General features: G+C 33.7%; 1 protein-coding gene across 2 annotated transcripts; it reads right to left on the minus strand.

Moving 5' to 3' along the window:
* Nucleotides 1–313: 313 nt before the first annotated feature.
* LOC128232649 (N-acetylglucosamine-6-sulfatase-like) lies at nucleotides 314–12,208 on the minus strand. 2 transcript variants are annotated; one of them, XM_052946336.1, is made up of 12 exons: nucleotides 12,057–12,208; nucleotides 11,190–11,249; nucleotides 10,737–10,940; nucleotides 9,911–9,976; nucleotides 6,106–6,204; nucleotides 5,711–5,878; nucleotides 5,513–5,595; nucleotides 5,099–5,217; nucleotides 4,703–4,806; nucleotides 3,100–3,312; nucleotides 2,505–2,615; nucleotides 314–2,120 (listed from the first exon to the last, which is right to left on the minus strand). In XM_052946336.1, exons 1-12 carry the CDS (start codon nucleotides 12,189–12,191, stop codon nucleotides 1,956–1,958), a joined length of 1,527 nt encoding a protein of 508 aa, XP_052802296.1. In that variant the 5' UTR covers nucleotides 12,192–12,208; the 3' UTR covers nucleotides 314–1,955. The 2 variants fall into 2 exon arrangements, with proteins under 2 accessions (XP_052802296.1, XP_052802297.1); XM_052946337.1 differs by lacking the exon at nucleotides 9,911–9,976.
* Between the last annotated feature and the right edge of the window lie 2,584 nt (nucleotides 12,209–14,792).

Here is a 14,792-nt window from a genome sequence, read left to right on the forward strand (position 1 = left end):
ATTTCTGGGTCACTGGAGCTATTGGATCCACGGAGAAATCTTATCTCTGATTTAATGTAATTTAATGTTTTATGCGCAACTGTGAATTTACCTTTTACAAGGTCAGCCAATGGAAGCCTTAATCCATTTATTACCTAATTCATATCGTGCAATTCTATTAATTAAAGTAAGGCTTTCCATCGTCGGTTACCCCGGATACACTACTGGGCTATGCTTCGTTGTATCATAAATAAAGTGTAACGGATTCCCCAGCAAAACTATTCCACAGCTCAAACATTATACATACACTGAAAAAAAAGAAATGGACACAAAATGACAATTTCAACTTTATTGTACAATAACATGTTTGATTTAATGCAACACACTTCCTTTTTCTTTTCAGAAGGCGGGCACCATGTAAAATTGTTTATCGATACAAACGATATGACATTAACAACTTGATAACTAACAACTTTTAAAAAAATATTCTACATAAATGTATGTCTCTGACAAACAATGATGAGATTCTTCAACATGTGTGGACACAACTATAACATGTCATCAGTAGATGTACCACATCCACAGTTGACCAATACAACTATAACATGTCATCAGGAGATGTACCACATCCACAGTTGACCAATACAACTATAACATGTCATCAGGAGATGTACCACATCCACAGTTGACCAATACAACTATAACATGTCATCAGGAGATGTCCCACATCCACAGTTGACCAATACAACTATAACATGTCATCAGGAGATGTCCCACATCCACAGTTGACCAATACAACTATAACATGTCATCAGGAGATGTCCCACATCCACAGTTGACCAATACAACTATAACATGTCATCAGTAGATGTACCACATCCACAGTTGACCAATACAACTATAACATGTCATCAGTAGATGTACCACATCCACAGTTGACCAATACAACTATAACATGTCATCAGTAGATGTACCACATCCACAGTTGACCAATACAACTATAACATGTCATCAGTAGATGTACCACATCCACAGTTGACCAATACAACTATAACATGTCATCAGTAGATGTACCACATCCACAGTTGACCAATACAACTATAACATGTCATCAGTAGATGTCCCACATCCACAGTTGACCAATACAACTATAACATGTCATCAGTAGATGTCCCACATCCACAGTTGACCAATACAACTATAACATGTCATCAGTAGATGTCCCACATCCACAGTTGGCCAATACAGCTATAACATGTCATCAGTAGATGTCCCACATCCACAGTTGACCAATACAACTATAACATGTCATCAGTAGATGTCCCACATCCACAGTTGACCAATACAGCTATAACATGTCATCAGTAGATGTCCCACATCCACAGTTGACCAATACAACTATAACATGTCATCAGTAGATGTACCACATCCACAGCTGACCAATACAAAACAATGTACACATAACTTACAAACTGCCATGTATGGAATGTACACATGTACATACTGTATTCAATGATAAGATAATCTCAACAAAAAATGAGGAGAAAGAAATTTAACAACAACAACAATTACTTTTTGGTCAAATAGCATCATGCAGATGTGGGGAATTATTATAATGTTGTAATAACTTGTTTCACAATTGTTGAAATGTAAAATAAATAAGTTTAAACTTAACTAGTTAATCAACTTATTTGGTGTCATTGATGTCAATGTTGAAACAAAAGTGTGACTTAAGACTTTTGTATACCACATAATATGAACTTCCACAGAATCATACGACATATTGCTCTCTATAACAAAATGCAAGTTACACCTTCATTATAGCACCCAACATCCTCAATACAAAATTAAATGTGATAATAAGTCCAACATTGCACACTTGTTCCAGCTAGTTTGTTTCATTTTGGTCATCATAAAAACAATTATTTTCATATCCATTTACATAAACTACATTTGTATCACAGATTCATATCTGACTATTTGAGTAAGTTTGACGGCACACTATTGCACTGCGGTCCTTTACACGTGGCAAGATAATGCAGCTGTCTCTGAAGGTTGGAGAACTGCTTGGGGTCCATTGTTTTATAGAGATTTGTCAGCTCATACGGGTCAGACTTGAGGTCATATATCTCCACAAAATTCTGAAAAAGGACAATATTGTACACGGGTAATGTAAGTAAGGCTGAATTTATTATTTTCGTTAGAAAAATATAAGATCTAATTGCTAAGAAATACAATTATAGATTAAAAGAAACCCATCTCTTTAAAACCCATTATGCACAGTTACTTTCAGATTTCTTTTTATGCACAGTTACTTTCAGATTTCTTTTAAAAAATAAACAATCCTTAAAATTTCATATGGAATAAGGTGTACCGGGGGTATCGCCTTAACCCTGAAAATGAATGAAAAGTAAGTCCCTATTAACAAGTATGACATCACAGTTTATCAAATAATATAAATAATATTGTATTCCTGTCTTCACAACCGGACAGAACAAAAAACATAAAGCATAAACTTGACTCACCTCATTATCCATTAACTCGCACGTCTTAAACGTGGACGCCCCCTGTAGCTGTATGAGGCAGGCAAACGTATTATTCCAGGAGTCCTCGCACACACAGTGTCTATCACAGTTCTTTCAAGGAAAAATAAAAAATAGTTATGTTTAACAATAATTCAATTAAAACATGTATTTGTTTGAAGAGTAATTGAATATGGTATACATTTTCATATATTCGTGCAATCACAAGGCAGTTTATAACTGTATGCATTCGGTGTTAAAATAAGTGAAAAGAAGTTAAGACATCTTTAATGCAAATTTTTTTTAAAAGAAACATTAACTCTGATGAGCTCTTTCTTTAGATAATGCATTGAAACAAACTCTAATTACCACAAAAAAGTCTCCAAATAATTTATTTATTTAAAATAATATTTAAAGCATTGAACATGGCAAAATACAATAATTTAAATGATAGTTGACATTTTATATAATTAATTCACAAATCATATATTCCACACCTTTGTTTACATGTTTTTCTATTTCAATTTGCTTTCTGTTCATTTGGACTACATGTTCATTAAAAGTATAGCAATAAGAGGTTTGCAATTTGCACACTTACATTTAACCCTTGGTTCTTATACCCCGGGCAGCCCTGTACATCATTAACATGCTCCCCAGAGTGTTCAATCAGAATGAAGTCCCTCAAGGGTACACTTGAGTTCTGGTCCGGGTACAGGTATGGTCTAAATGACAGACCATCAACATTGGGCAGTACCGTCCTGTCCACTAGGTCCAGAAATGTGGGGGCAAGGTCGATGTTGGCTACTATTTTCTGTAATAAAATTAGCAATTTAACTTGTTTAAAAGCATGTACATTATTGTATCACAGGTAATTTATAGTGGTATTGCGGTATAGGTGTTCACTTATCACCCAAAAGGTTGTAGGTTTGATCCCCGCTCGATGTACTTTCTAATTGCCCCTCGAGCTGGATGCCAGTGCTGGTTTCAACCATTGAAACGGAGTTGAGAGTGATTCTATAAGCTATCAGGTTTCATCACAATCGAGCAAAAAGAAACTAGAACTGTAAGCCAAAGGCTAACGAATACCCCCCAACCCTTCCCTGTCTAGGTTGTTTGCCCTGGCCTTAGTTATGGTATCATTAGAAAGCACAAGGCAATAATACAGGTGCACAAAATCACATATACAAAGGTTCACATCATGGTGATGGATAGCTGAAAGTTTGAGAAAAATATATTGAAAAATGACAAAGGAGTAGGCCACCAAAGCGAATATTGTAACAAATTTAAGGCCTGTATGCACCTAACTTCAGGACTTTTGATGGTCTTTTTAAGGACAAAATCAATTAAAGGTCTTTTTAAGGCCATGCAAACATTCTGATTAATACAGGTGCACCAAATCACATATTCAACAGTTCATATCATGGTCATTGACATCTGAAAGTTTGAAAAAGATTTATAGAAAAAATGAGAAAAAAATGACCAAGGATTAGGCTAGACAAAGCTGTATAATTTTTGCCTATTTTAACTTATTCAGGGGCCATAATTGGAGACATGATCATGTGATTCCAACCACAATCACAGGGGCAAATGTTCTCACCATGGCTAAAAGTTTGAAAAAGATTCATTCAAAAATGACGAAGGAGTAGGACGAACAAAACTAATTTTACCCAATTTAACTCATTAAGGGGCCACAACTCCACTCAGGATCATGTGACTCCCACCAAATTCATGGAGGCAAAGGTTTACATCATGGCCATTAATATTTGAAAGTTTGAAAAAGATTTGCTCAATAGCTTCAAAGAAGAATCCTGGACAAAGCTAATTTTGCCCAATTTAACTCATTAAGGGGCCACAACTCCACTCAGGATCATGCGACTCTGACCAAATCCACGGAGGCACAGGTTTACATCATGGTCATTAATATTTGAAAGTTTGAAAAAGATTTGTTCAATAACGACAAAGATGAATCCCGGACAAAAAAAAAACGGACGGACAGACGGACAGACAGACGGACAACCCGATTCCAGTATACCCCCCCAAACTTTGTTTTGGGGGGTATAATAAGTATAAACTAAAACAGGTAGCTAACCTCAGGTATTGTAAACATTTTTATTCAAATGTAAAAAGGAGCAATTAACATTTACAAAGCTATTTTACTTCATATTTTGCACAAAATCAATCCCTTTTTGACAGGGACTTACATTCGATGTCTGATTAGGCTTGATTCCTGGCCCCCGGACCATTAGCGGCACTCGAATGTCAAACTCGTACAACTGCCTCTTGTCGTATGGTAGACCAAACTGACCTGAAAAAGCCCATATGCTTGATAAACAGTTACACTTCTGTTTAACTACCCACAGTCTCTGGTACTTCAACTAAACTTTTCAAGAAAAACTTACAACCATGCATACATGTAGGTAAAGAGAAAATCCATTATTTGAACATTGAGTTATGGTAATTAAAACCTGCATGCTGATGCCTTTGTCCGAAAATGAGAAAATCAGTTAAATATGAAAGCGTTCTTTTTTTTGCAAGTAAAATTTCCAATCCACAACATGAACATAGCTACTAGCTAGTTAATGATAGCAATATCATACCTAGATGGTAGCCATTGTCAGAGGAGAAGACAATGTAAGTGTTGTCGAGGAGGTTCTTCTGTTTCAAAGTCTGGACAATATCCTCCACCATATCATCCACCGACTGAAGAGTCCGCCACCTGTTACATATGGCACACTGTTGATTATTTGTATATCATCTATGAATGTACTGAAAGCACTCTTGTGATATGATATTAAGATTTTATTGTAAACCCAGTTTTAAGAGATGTCAAAGCATCAATATGATTATGTATCTATACTGTTAGACCAAGGTGTTGTTTTCACTTTACATACCACAGACCCCAAATACGCTCAAATTGTCAATAAAATCTTGAATAAAAGTCAAATGTTAACAAATAATAAAAAAATGATGTTGAATACTAACATGTACTTAACAAACAAATAAATGGATACCTTCTGCGGAAAATGTCATCAGAATTCTGAACTGTGTCATCAGGCATTGGAACAATAGCTTGCCTAATCAACCAGTGTTTATCCTGCAAGCAAATACAGTAAAAGTAAATCTTAAACTAACTTCTTTTATCAAATAAAAACACCTCCAGAATTTATAAATTAAAAAGAAAATCAATCTGCAAAAGTTGGAAGACTTACATCTCCTTTTTTATTATAGCTGCCCTCTCTGGGCGCCTGTTTGTCTGCAAAGGAGCTGTTGTATTGTGGGGCCGGAGTGAATGGGCCGTGACATGCCGGGGTAGACAACATCATGAAAAAGGGGGCTGATTTGTCTCGCTTATCTAGAAAATTTCTAGCTCTCTTGTGCTGCAACCATTTAGTCAATGTTACAATCTTATCAAATGCTAAATGCATTCTATAAAAGAAATAGTAGTAATTTTAGTTTACATGTTATGTATCATAAAAGCTGACCTTTCTCTTTTATTTTTGAAATACAATACATGTTCTGCTGGTAGACACCAATGTTCAGGTATACATGGATTTACCACAATTTGAAATACAGATTAACATTGTTTAATAGCAAAATTCCTTACAATAACATCTGTGAGATAATCTTGTGGATATGTGTCGCCGTGTTTTTCTCTGACCCCATTCACCGATAGGCTGTAGTTGTAATATACTGAATTACCGACCTACAACAGCAAAGCATTGTTTATGTACCACAAGAAACAATTAATCAACATTTTTTTTTATTCTTGATATTCTATTTCATGTTTTTTTCTACTTTCAAAGCAACAATATGTAATGTATGCAAGTGAAATCCAGGCATCTAATACTGGTAAAAAAGAAAGCATTATTAAAATTAGAATAAAACATCCGTGTAATAACTACTGAACACCTGATAAATCACATAAATGACAAAAAAATGTTACAGTAGAATAGCATGATTGTAGATTATAATTGCCATAGTACGTATCAAGATTGTGTAATCACCATAGCAGGTATCTAGTCTGTAATCACCATAGCATGTATCTAGTCTGTAATCACCATACCATGTATCTAGTCTGTAATCACCATAGCATGTATCTAGTGTGTAATCACCATGGCATGTATCTAGTCTGTAATCACCATAGCATGTATCTAGACTGTAATCACCATAGCATGTATCTAGTCTGTAATCACCATAGCATGTATCTAGTCTGTAATCACCATAGCATGTATCTAGTCTGTAATCACCATAGCATGTATCTAGACTGTAATCACCATAGCATGTATCTAGTCTGTAATCACCATAGCATGTATCTAGTCTGTAATCACCATAGCATGTATCTAGACTGTAATCACCATAGCATGTATCTAGACTGTAATCACCATAGCATGTATCTAGTCTGTAATCACCATAGCATGTATCTAGACCGTAATCACCATAGCATGTATCTAGTAATCACCATAGCAGGTATCTAGACAGTTATCACCATAGCATGTATTTAGACTGTAAAAACAATAGCATGTATCTAGACTGTAATTACCAAAGCATGTATCTAGTCTGTAATCACCATAGCATGTATCTAGACTGTAATCACCATAGCATGTATCTAGTCTGTAATCACCATAGCATGTATCTAGTCTGTAATCACCATGGCATGTATCTAGACCGTAATCACCATAGCATGTATCTAGTAATCACCATAGCAGGTATCTAGACTGTAATCCCCTTAGCATGTATTTAGACTGTAAAAACAATAGCATGTATCTAGACTGTAATTACCAAAGCATGTATCTAGTCTGTAATCACCATAGCATGTATCTAGACTGTAATCACCATAGCATGTATCTAGTCTGTAATCACCATAGCATGTATCTAGACTGTAATCACCATAGCATGTATCTAGACTGTAATCACCATAGCATGTATCTAGACTGTAATCACCACAGCCTGTATCTAAACTGTAACAACCATAGCATGTATCTAGTCTGTAATCACCATAGCATGTATCTAGTCTGTAATCACCATAGCATGTATCTAGTGTGTAATCACCATGGCATGTATCTAGTCTGTAATCACCATAGCATGTATCTAGTCTGTAATCACCATGGCATGTATCTAGTCTGTAATCACCATAGCATGTATCTAGTCTGTAATCACCATGGCATGTATCTAGACCGTAATCACCATAGCATGTATCTAGTAATCACCATAGCAGGTATCTAGACTGTAATCCCCTTAGCATGTATTTAGACTGTAAAAACAATAGCATGTATCTAGACTGTAATTACCAAAGCATGTATCTAGTCTGTAATCGCCATAGCATGTATCTAGACTGTAATCACCATAGCATGTATCTAGTCTGTAATAACCATAGCATGTATCTAGTCTGTAATCACCACAGCCTGTATCTAAACTGTAATAACCATAGCATGTATCTAGACTGTAATCACCACAGCCTGTATCTAAACTGTAATAACCATAGCATGTATCTAGACTGAAATCACCATAGCATGTATCTAGACTGAAATCACCATAGCATGTATCTAGTCTGTAATCACCATAGCATGTATCTAGACTGAAATCACCATAGCATGTATCTAGACTGTAATCACCATAGCATGTATCTAGACTGTAATCACCACAGCCTGTATCTAAACTGTAATAACCATAGCATGTATCTAGTCTGTAATCCCCTTAGCATGTATCTAGACTGTAAAAACAATAGCATGTATCTAGACTGTAATTACCAAAGCATGTATCTAGTCAGTAAGTGCCATAGCATGTATCTAGACTGTAATCACCATAGCATGTATCTAGACTGAAATCACCATAGCATGTATCTAGACTGTAATCACCATAGCAGGTATCTAGTCTGTAATCACCACAGCATGTATCTTGACTGTAATCACCATAGCATGTATCTAAACTGTAATAACCATAGCATGTATCTAGTCTGAAATCACCATAGCAGGTATCTAGTCTGTAATCACCATACCATGTATCGTGTATGTAATCACCATAGCATATATCTACACTGTAATCTCCATAGCATGTATCTTGACTGTAATCACAATAGCATGTATCTAAACTGTAGTTATCATAGCATGTATCTAGACTGTAGTTATCATAGCATGTATCTTGACTGTAATCACTTTAGCATGTATCTAGTCTGTAGTTATCATAGCATGTATCTAGTCTGTAATCACCATAGCATGTTTCTAGACTGTAATCACCATAGCATATATATCTAGACTGTAATCACCATAGCATGTATCTAGACTGTAATCACCATAGCATGTATCTAGTCTGAAATCACCATAGCAGGTATCTAGTCTGTAATCACCATACCATGTATCTTGTATGTAATCACCATAGCATATATCTACACTGTAATCTCCATAGCATGTATCTTGACTGTAATCACAATAGCATGTATCTAAACTGTAGTTATCATAGCATGTATCTAGACTGTAGTTATCATAGCATGTATCTTGACTGTAATCACTTTAGCATGTATCTAGTCTGTAGTTATCATAGCATGCATCTAGTCTGTAATCACCATAGCATGTTTCTAGACTGTAATCACCATAGCATATATATCTAGACTGTAATCACCATAGCATGTATCTAAACTGTAATAACCATAGCATGTATCTAGTCTGAAATCACCATAGCAGGTATCTAGTCTGTAATCACCATAGCATGTATCTTGTATGTAATCACCATAGCATATATCTACACTGTAATCTCCATAGCATGTATCTTGACTGTAATCACAATAGCATGTATCTAAACTGTAGTTATCATAGCATGTATCTAGACTGTAGTTATCATAGCATGTATCTTGACTGTAATCACTTTAGCATGTATCTAGACTGTAGTTATCATAGCATGCATCTAGTCTGTAATCACCATAGCATGTTTCTAGACTGTAATCACCATAGCATATATATCTAGACTGTAATCACCATAGCATGTATCTAGTCTGTAATCACCATAGCATGTATATGGAGTGTTATCACCAAAGCATGTATCTAGTCTGTAATCACCATAGCATGTATCTAGTCTGTAATCACCATAGCATGTATCTAGTATGTAATCACAATAGCATGTATCTAGACTGTAATCACCATAGCATGTATCTAGTATGTTATCCCCATAGTATGTATCTAGACAGTAATCACCATAGCATGTATCTAGTGTGGTATCACCACTGCATGTATCTATTGTGTAATCACCATAGCATGTATCTAGTGTGTTATCACCATAGCATGTATCTAGTGTGTAATCACCATAGCATGCATCTAGACTGTAGTCATCATAGCATGTATCTAGCATGTAATCACCATAGCACATATCTAGTCTGCAATGACCATATTTATAGCATTTATTTTATTTATGACACTTACAAGACCATTCCAAACATCCCAGCCAGGTGGAACATGCTCAACTCCACCAGCACCTTGATGACCATACTGTAAAACATTAATTTTAACTTCTTTATGTTTGTCTTTTTGGAATTTTTTTCTTAAATTAAGGAATTCATTAATAAACAAAAGTAATACTGTTATCTTTGAATATTTCAACACATCTTCTTAATATTCAATTTACTTTTGTTCTTTTATAAACAATGCCCTTTTTTTAACAAACATACTGGGTTCATTATACCAATGATAATAAAACATAATGCTACAAAATCGTCATAGTTTTAAGTTTGAACATATTATTTTACCAGCAAAATTAGTACATTCAGGGCTTTTTCTATAGTACCATCCGACCCATTCCCAAAGCAAAATATAAGATATTTTTCCAAATCAAAAGTTCAAAAAACTAACAGAAAAGATTTTTGAAGAATGACTTTTTACCTGTACTGGTTGATTCAACATCATAATAAATTATGTGATGAAAAGTTTTGAGGCTAATTGAATTATGAAATCATTGATTTTCATCACATTCATCACGAAATATAATCCATCATGATTTATTGCAATTGATATTTTAGCCTTTTCTGTTCTTTTAAAAGGGAATTTTTTTTTTAATAATTTCCTCATTCGCAGGAGACCGGAAAGCTTGTTCTTTTAACTGTAAAATTTCCCAATTTCGGCATACTTCGGGACTCAAGTTTTCCCAAATTGTCTAGGGTCTTTTTCCCAAAATGGGCAGAAAAAGTCCTGACATGTACATGTACCATACTGATTGTCACTTTGATAGCTTGAACTGAATTTCATACCTCACCTGATTTAAATATTTCCCAGCAAAAAATGTCGAGTATCCTTTAGACTTCAGTTTTGTTGGGAAGGCATCAATCTCTTGTTTTTGTTGCCATGTTTTGCTGCTGCAGCCTCCAGACAGGGAGTTGTTAAAGGCCCCATGGTTGTGGACGTATCGGCCTGTCATGATACTGGATCGACTAGGACAGCATAGAGGACTGGTTGTAAACTGGAAAACAAACCCATTGTTGGACTCTTTTCTTCAGAGGGAAGGTACATCTTATTATGATTTAAAAAAGAAGTAGAACAGTAAAGTCTAACTGGAATCAAAATTAGAGTAACGATCAAAGGAAAGCTATTACCAGCAGTGAACTTTCTTACATGTACAGCGAGTCAGCGACATGTAAACAAACATTACTGGTAAATCCCATTTGAAATTAATTTTGTTTATACCACAGAAATAACTTAAGATGCTTACCATGTTTGTAAAGATAACACCATTGTCTCCAATCAGTTTTTTAGTCTTCACCATAGGAAGCTGAATATAAAATGACTACATGAGCATGCATATTATGTTGTCTTCTGGTTCTTAAATAAAGTAAGAACTATACCCTAATATTCTAACTTGTAATTAACTTGACAAACATGAACATGTATATACTGTATGTATTACTATTTAGACATAATTTTAACTGAACCTAGTGTTGATATAATCATTCTAAAATGCTGTCCAGGCTTTTTTTGTTTAATGGTGTTTTGCCAGGCTAAACAACATTAAACAAGAAAAGCCTGGACGGCATTTAAAAATGACTAAGTGTTGGTAATGATGTAGTATGGACTCAGACTATAATATCATTTTATTTAATAATCTAATTAATTAATTAATGGAAAAAAAATAAAGCAATTACTTATTAATAAGTACTCTTATTAAGTAACATTAGAATATATTGGAAATACAAAATTTGCGTGGGAATTTTTTATTGATATTTAGGTTTTTGTGAATAATGATCATGTTCCAATCATAAATGGTTTCCATTTTTTTTAGACTTCTTTTATTGTTGTTTTTTTCAAGGGGCAAATAGGGTGGGTCCTGCAAAGTAACTGCGCCTGTGCTTGTGTATTTATGTCATAATAGATTACTTTCTTACATGTAATACAGTATATTCATTTAACAGTTATGTTAAAATTAAATGAGAGGCAGGATGCTTTACTTTTTCACATAAGCCTAAGCTCATTTACCAGGGCAGTCTTACTTTTAATAGCTGTCTTACAATTTACATCGTATGTAGGACTGTATTTCCCCACTTGATTGAAACATTACTCTAATGCGTAAAAACTTTTTTACCTGACCACCCATCGTGACATCTTGATCGTCCGTTAGAACAAACACAATATTTGGTTTAGAATTGCAGAACGAGAATGAAACAAACGCCAAAAACTGAAACACAGAAATATTGAAAAGTTTGTTGACAGTGGCCATTTTGAGAGTCACGTGAATTCGGCAAGAACTAAGTACAACGAAACGCAGATTAACTAATATGCAAACAATAAACTTTTTTTTGTATCTTTTAATCAAAATGAATGAGTTACGAGTGGATTCCACTTCTCGAAAACTCGATTTCCGATCAATTGTCAAAAAATGGCTCTAAATTCTTCATTTTTTGACAAATTTCAATAAAATTTGAAATATAAACCCTTCATGAAGCACTTTCCAATATGTTTACAAAAACTAAAAATTATTAATTAAAATGACTGAGTTCTGAGTGGATTTCACGTTTTGAGTGAAATCCACTGGATTCCTGTATCACCCCGAACCGAAAAGAAATTTGTTTTACTTCTTTTTTAATTCAAAATTTACGTATAGACAAAAAAGCGGGAATTCAAATGGAATAAAAAATCAGAGCCGCTTGATTATCACTTTTTGACTGGAGGGTACAAAATAAATATTTTTGCATGTACCAACTAGACGATGTGTTTGGTCCAATAAGAAGCGTATCATGTTTTCATATGATAATATAGATAAGTGTCGAGTAAGCGAAACAAATACTGCAAACATATTTTTTAAACGTACCTATGTTGTTCCTATATTTATTGCAAAAGAATGATATGGGTCTTGCTGTTGTTTTTTTCAGTTCGGTCGTTGGAGGTGAAACACTTAATATTTTGCTTACCAGGGCACGTAAGGCTTTTTCGATGAGATGACTATTTAATGCTGGTCTTTTTGTAAACATAAACAAAAAATATATTAATATTGAAATTTTAAACATCAATATTTAAATAATTGGAATTTAAACAGTAATATGATTTTGCAAAAATGATGTGTCGTTCAATAAATCTTAAAACCTAAATGTATTTTCAGCCCCTCTGTTTACACATTACTAGTTTAAATAGATGACTATCTAAATGTTTCACAGATGATTTTTTGTGTGTCTAAAACAGAAAACTTTCACCTCGTGCATGGTATTTCCCAACATACTGTTTTTGTTGTTTTTGTACACTATCGAACATTTTATTAGAACTCATTTCACTTTATATTGGGGTTAGGGTAAATGTTAATTATTTAATGATAAATACATATCTTATTTCTATCCCATGGGAAATGGGATATAAATAAAGGTCCAGTTTACAGTACGAATTCTTGTACAGAATGATGATCGTTTTTTCCATTAAAGATATCATTATATATTCATGAAACTTCCCATTACTTTTTATCGAATCGAACAGCAGTCTGGCATTTTATTTTTAAAAAGCCTGAGTAACAAAAATAAAAGCTACAGTACTGTTAAGACCAAACTTTACACTCATGTTCACTAGGAGTGCACTCGTAGTGAACAATTTGTGCACTATGGATAAACTAATGTAGTCTATAGTCTATTGGATAAGCCAGTATTGATTTTCTTGGTCCACTCAGATTGGCCTTACTATATTGATTTAATTTTACTGATAAGATCATTTCCTCAATCAGTTACAGTTTACTGATGACTTTATGATGTTAATCATTTAATGGCCAGTAACTAAAGACAAGGGGTTTCTACCAGTCATTTACTGATTATATTTGGCAATTTTTTAATTCTAACATAGGTGAAATGAGAATAAAACATTTCTTAAATAAATACAATAAATTTCTTTGTAAGCCAATATTTGAAAATAGGGTTGATATAAATACAATTGTGCTACAATTATAACATCCAAACAATTATGATTTTTTTTGGTAATTCAGACATTTAATTAAAGTCAATAAGTGATTACAAAATAATAATTCTGAATCCTACGTATATAAGAGAACAGCACTTTTATATTCAAACTGTGAATGCAAAACCAATGTTTAAGATAAAAAAGTAATTGTGACTTAAAGATGTTGAAAAAAAGACTTCGACTTTAATTTAAAATGATTTAAAAATAGTAGCTCAGGCTTTTTCATATACATTACATTATAACTCCATCAAAAAGTTAATAAATACTAATCTAAATGATATTGCAATTGTCTGTAACTATCCTGTATAGATGTTATGTAACTATATTCACGATTTATTTCATTACTTTTCAAACATTAACATCTTAAAAGCCTAGTTTGAGCATTTGATACTGAATGTATCTATTTATCTTTGTCAATAAAAAGAGCACAAAAGGAAATTATCCTACCCAATGGCCGACTAACCAGGCATTAAAATAAATTAAATTTTAGCAAAATGATAAAATGCTTATTAATACTTTTGTGATGAAATTATGAGATTGTAACAGTGTTAGCCCCGATAGGTCGGAACCAATAAAAAAACACAGGAAGTATCAGGAACCCTACTGTGATAACATTAAAAATGGCAAAAAGGAATTATCCTATGCAACCATTAAACTGGCATTTCAATGAATGAGTTCCTATTAAACTTGCTATTTGATATAAAAATACATGATATGCATGGTATAAAAAAAAATCTATACAATTTGATTAACAAATGATGAAAAGTGTCCTAAAGAAATAGTACTTTTATTTTATAATGCAGTTGCAACACAAAATATAATAAATATAGCATATTTCCTATCTTTTATCAAAACATATTTGTTTACATCTCTTCTCTAAAACAAA

The sequence above is a fragment of the Mya arenaria genome, chromosome 4 (genome assembly GCF_026914265.1).
Source record: "Mya arenaria isolate MELC-2E11 chromosome 4, ASM2691426v1".
Lineage (NCBI taxonomy): Eukaryota > Metazoa > Mollusca > Bivalvia > Myida > Myidae > Mya > Mya arenaria.

Bases quoted from the DNA above. Each gene is read 5' to 3' on its own strand.
- LOC128232649 (XM_052946336.1), bottom strand. From the start codon at position 12,191: ATGGCCACTGTCAACAAACTTTTCAATATTTCTGTGTTTCAGTTTTTG. The intron at 2,616-3,099 runs GTAAGTGTGCAA...TTTCCTTGAAAG, and splicing joins ATAAGAACCAAGGGTTAAAT to AACTGTGATAGACACTGTGT. The intron at 2,121-2,504 runs GTGAGTCAAGTT...GTCCTTTTTCAG, and splicing joins GCGAGTTAATGGATAATGAG to AATTTTGTGGAGATATATGA.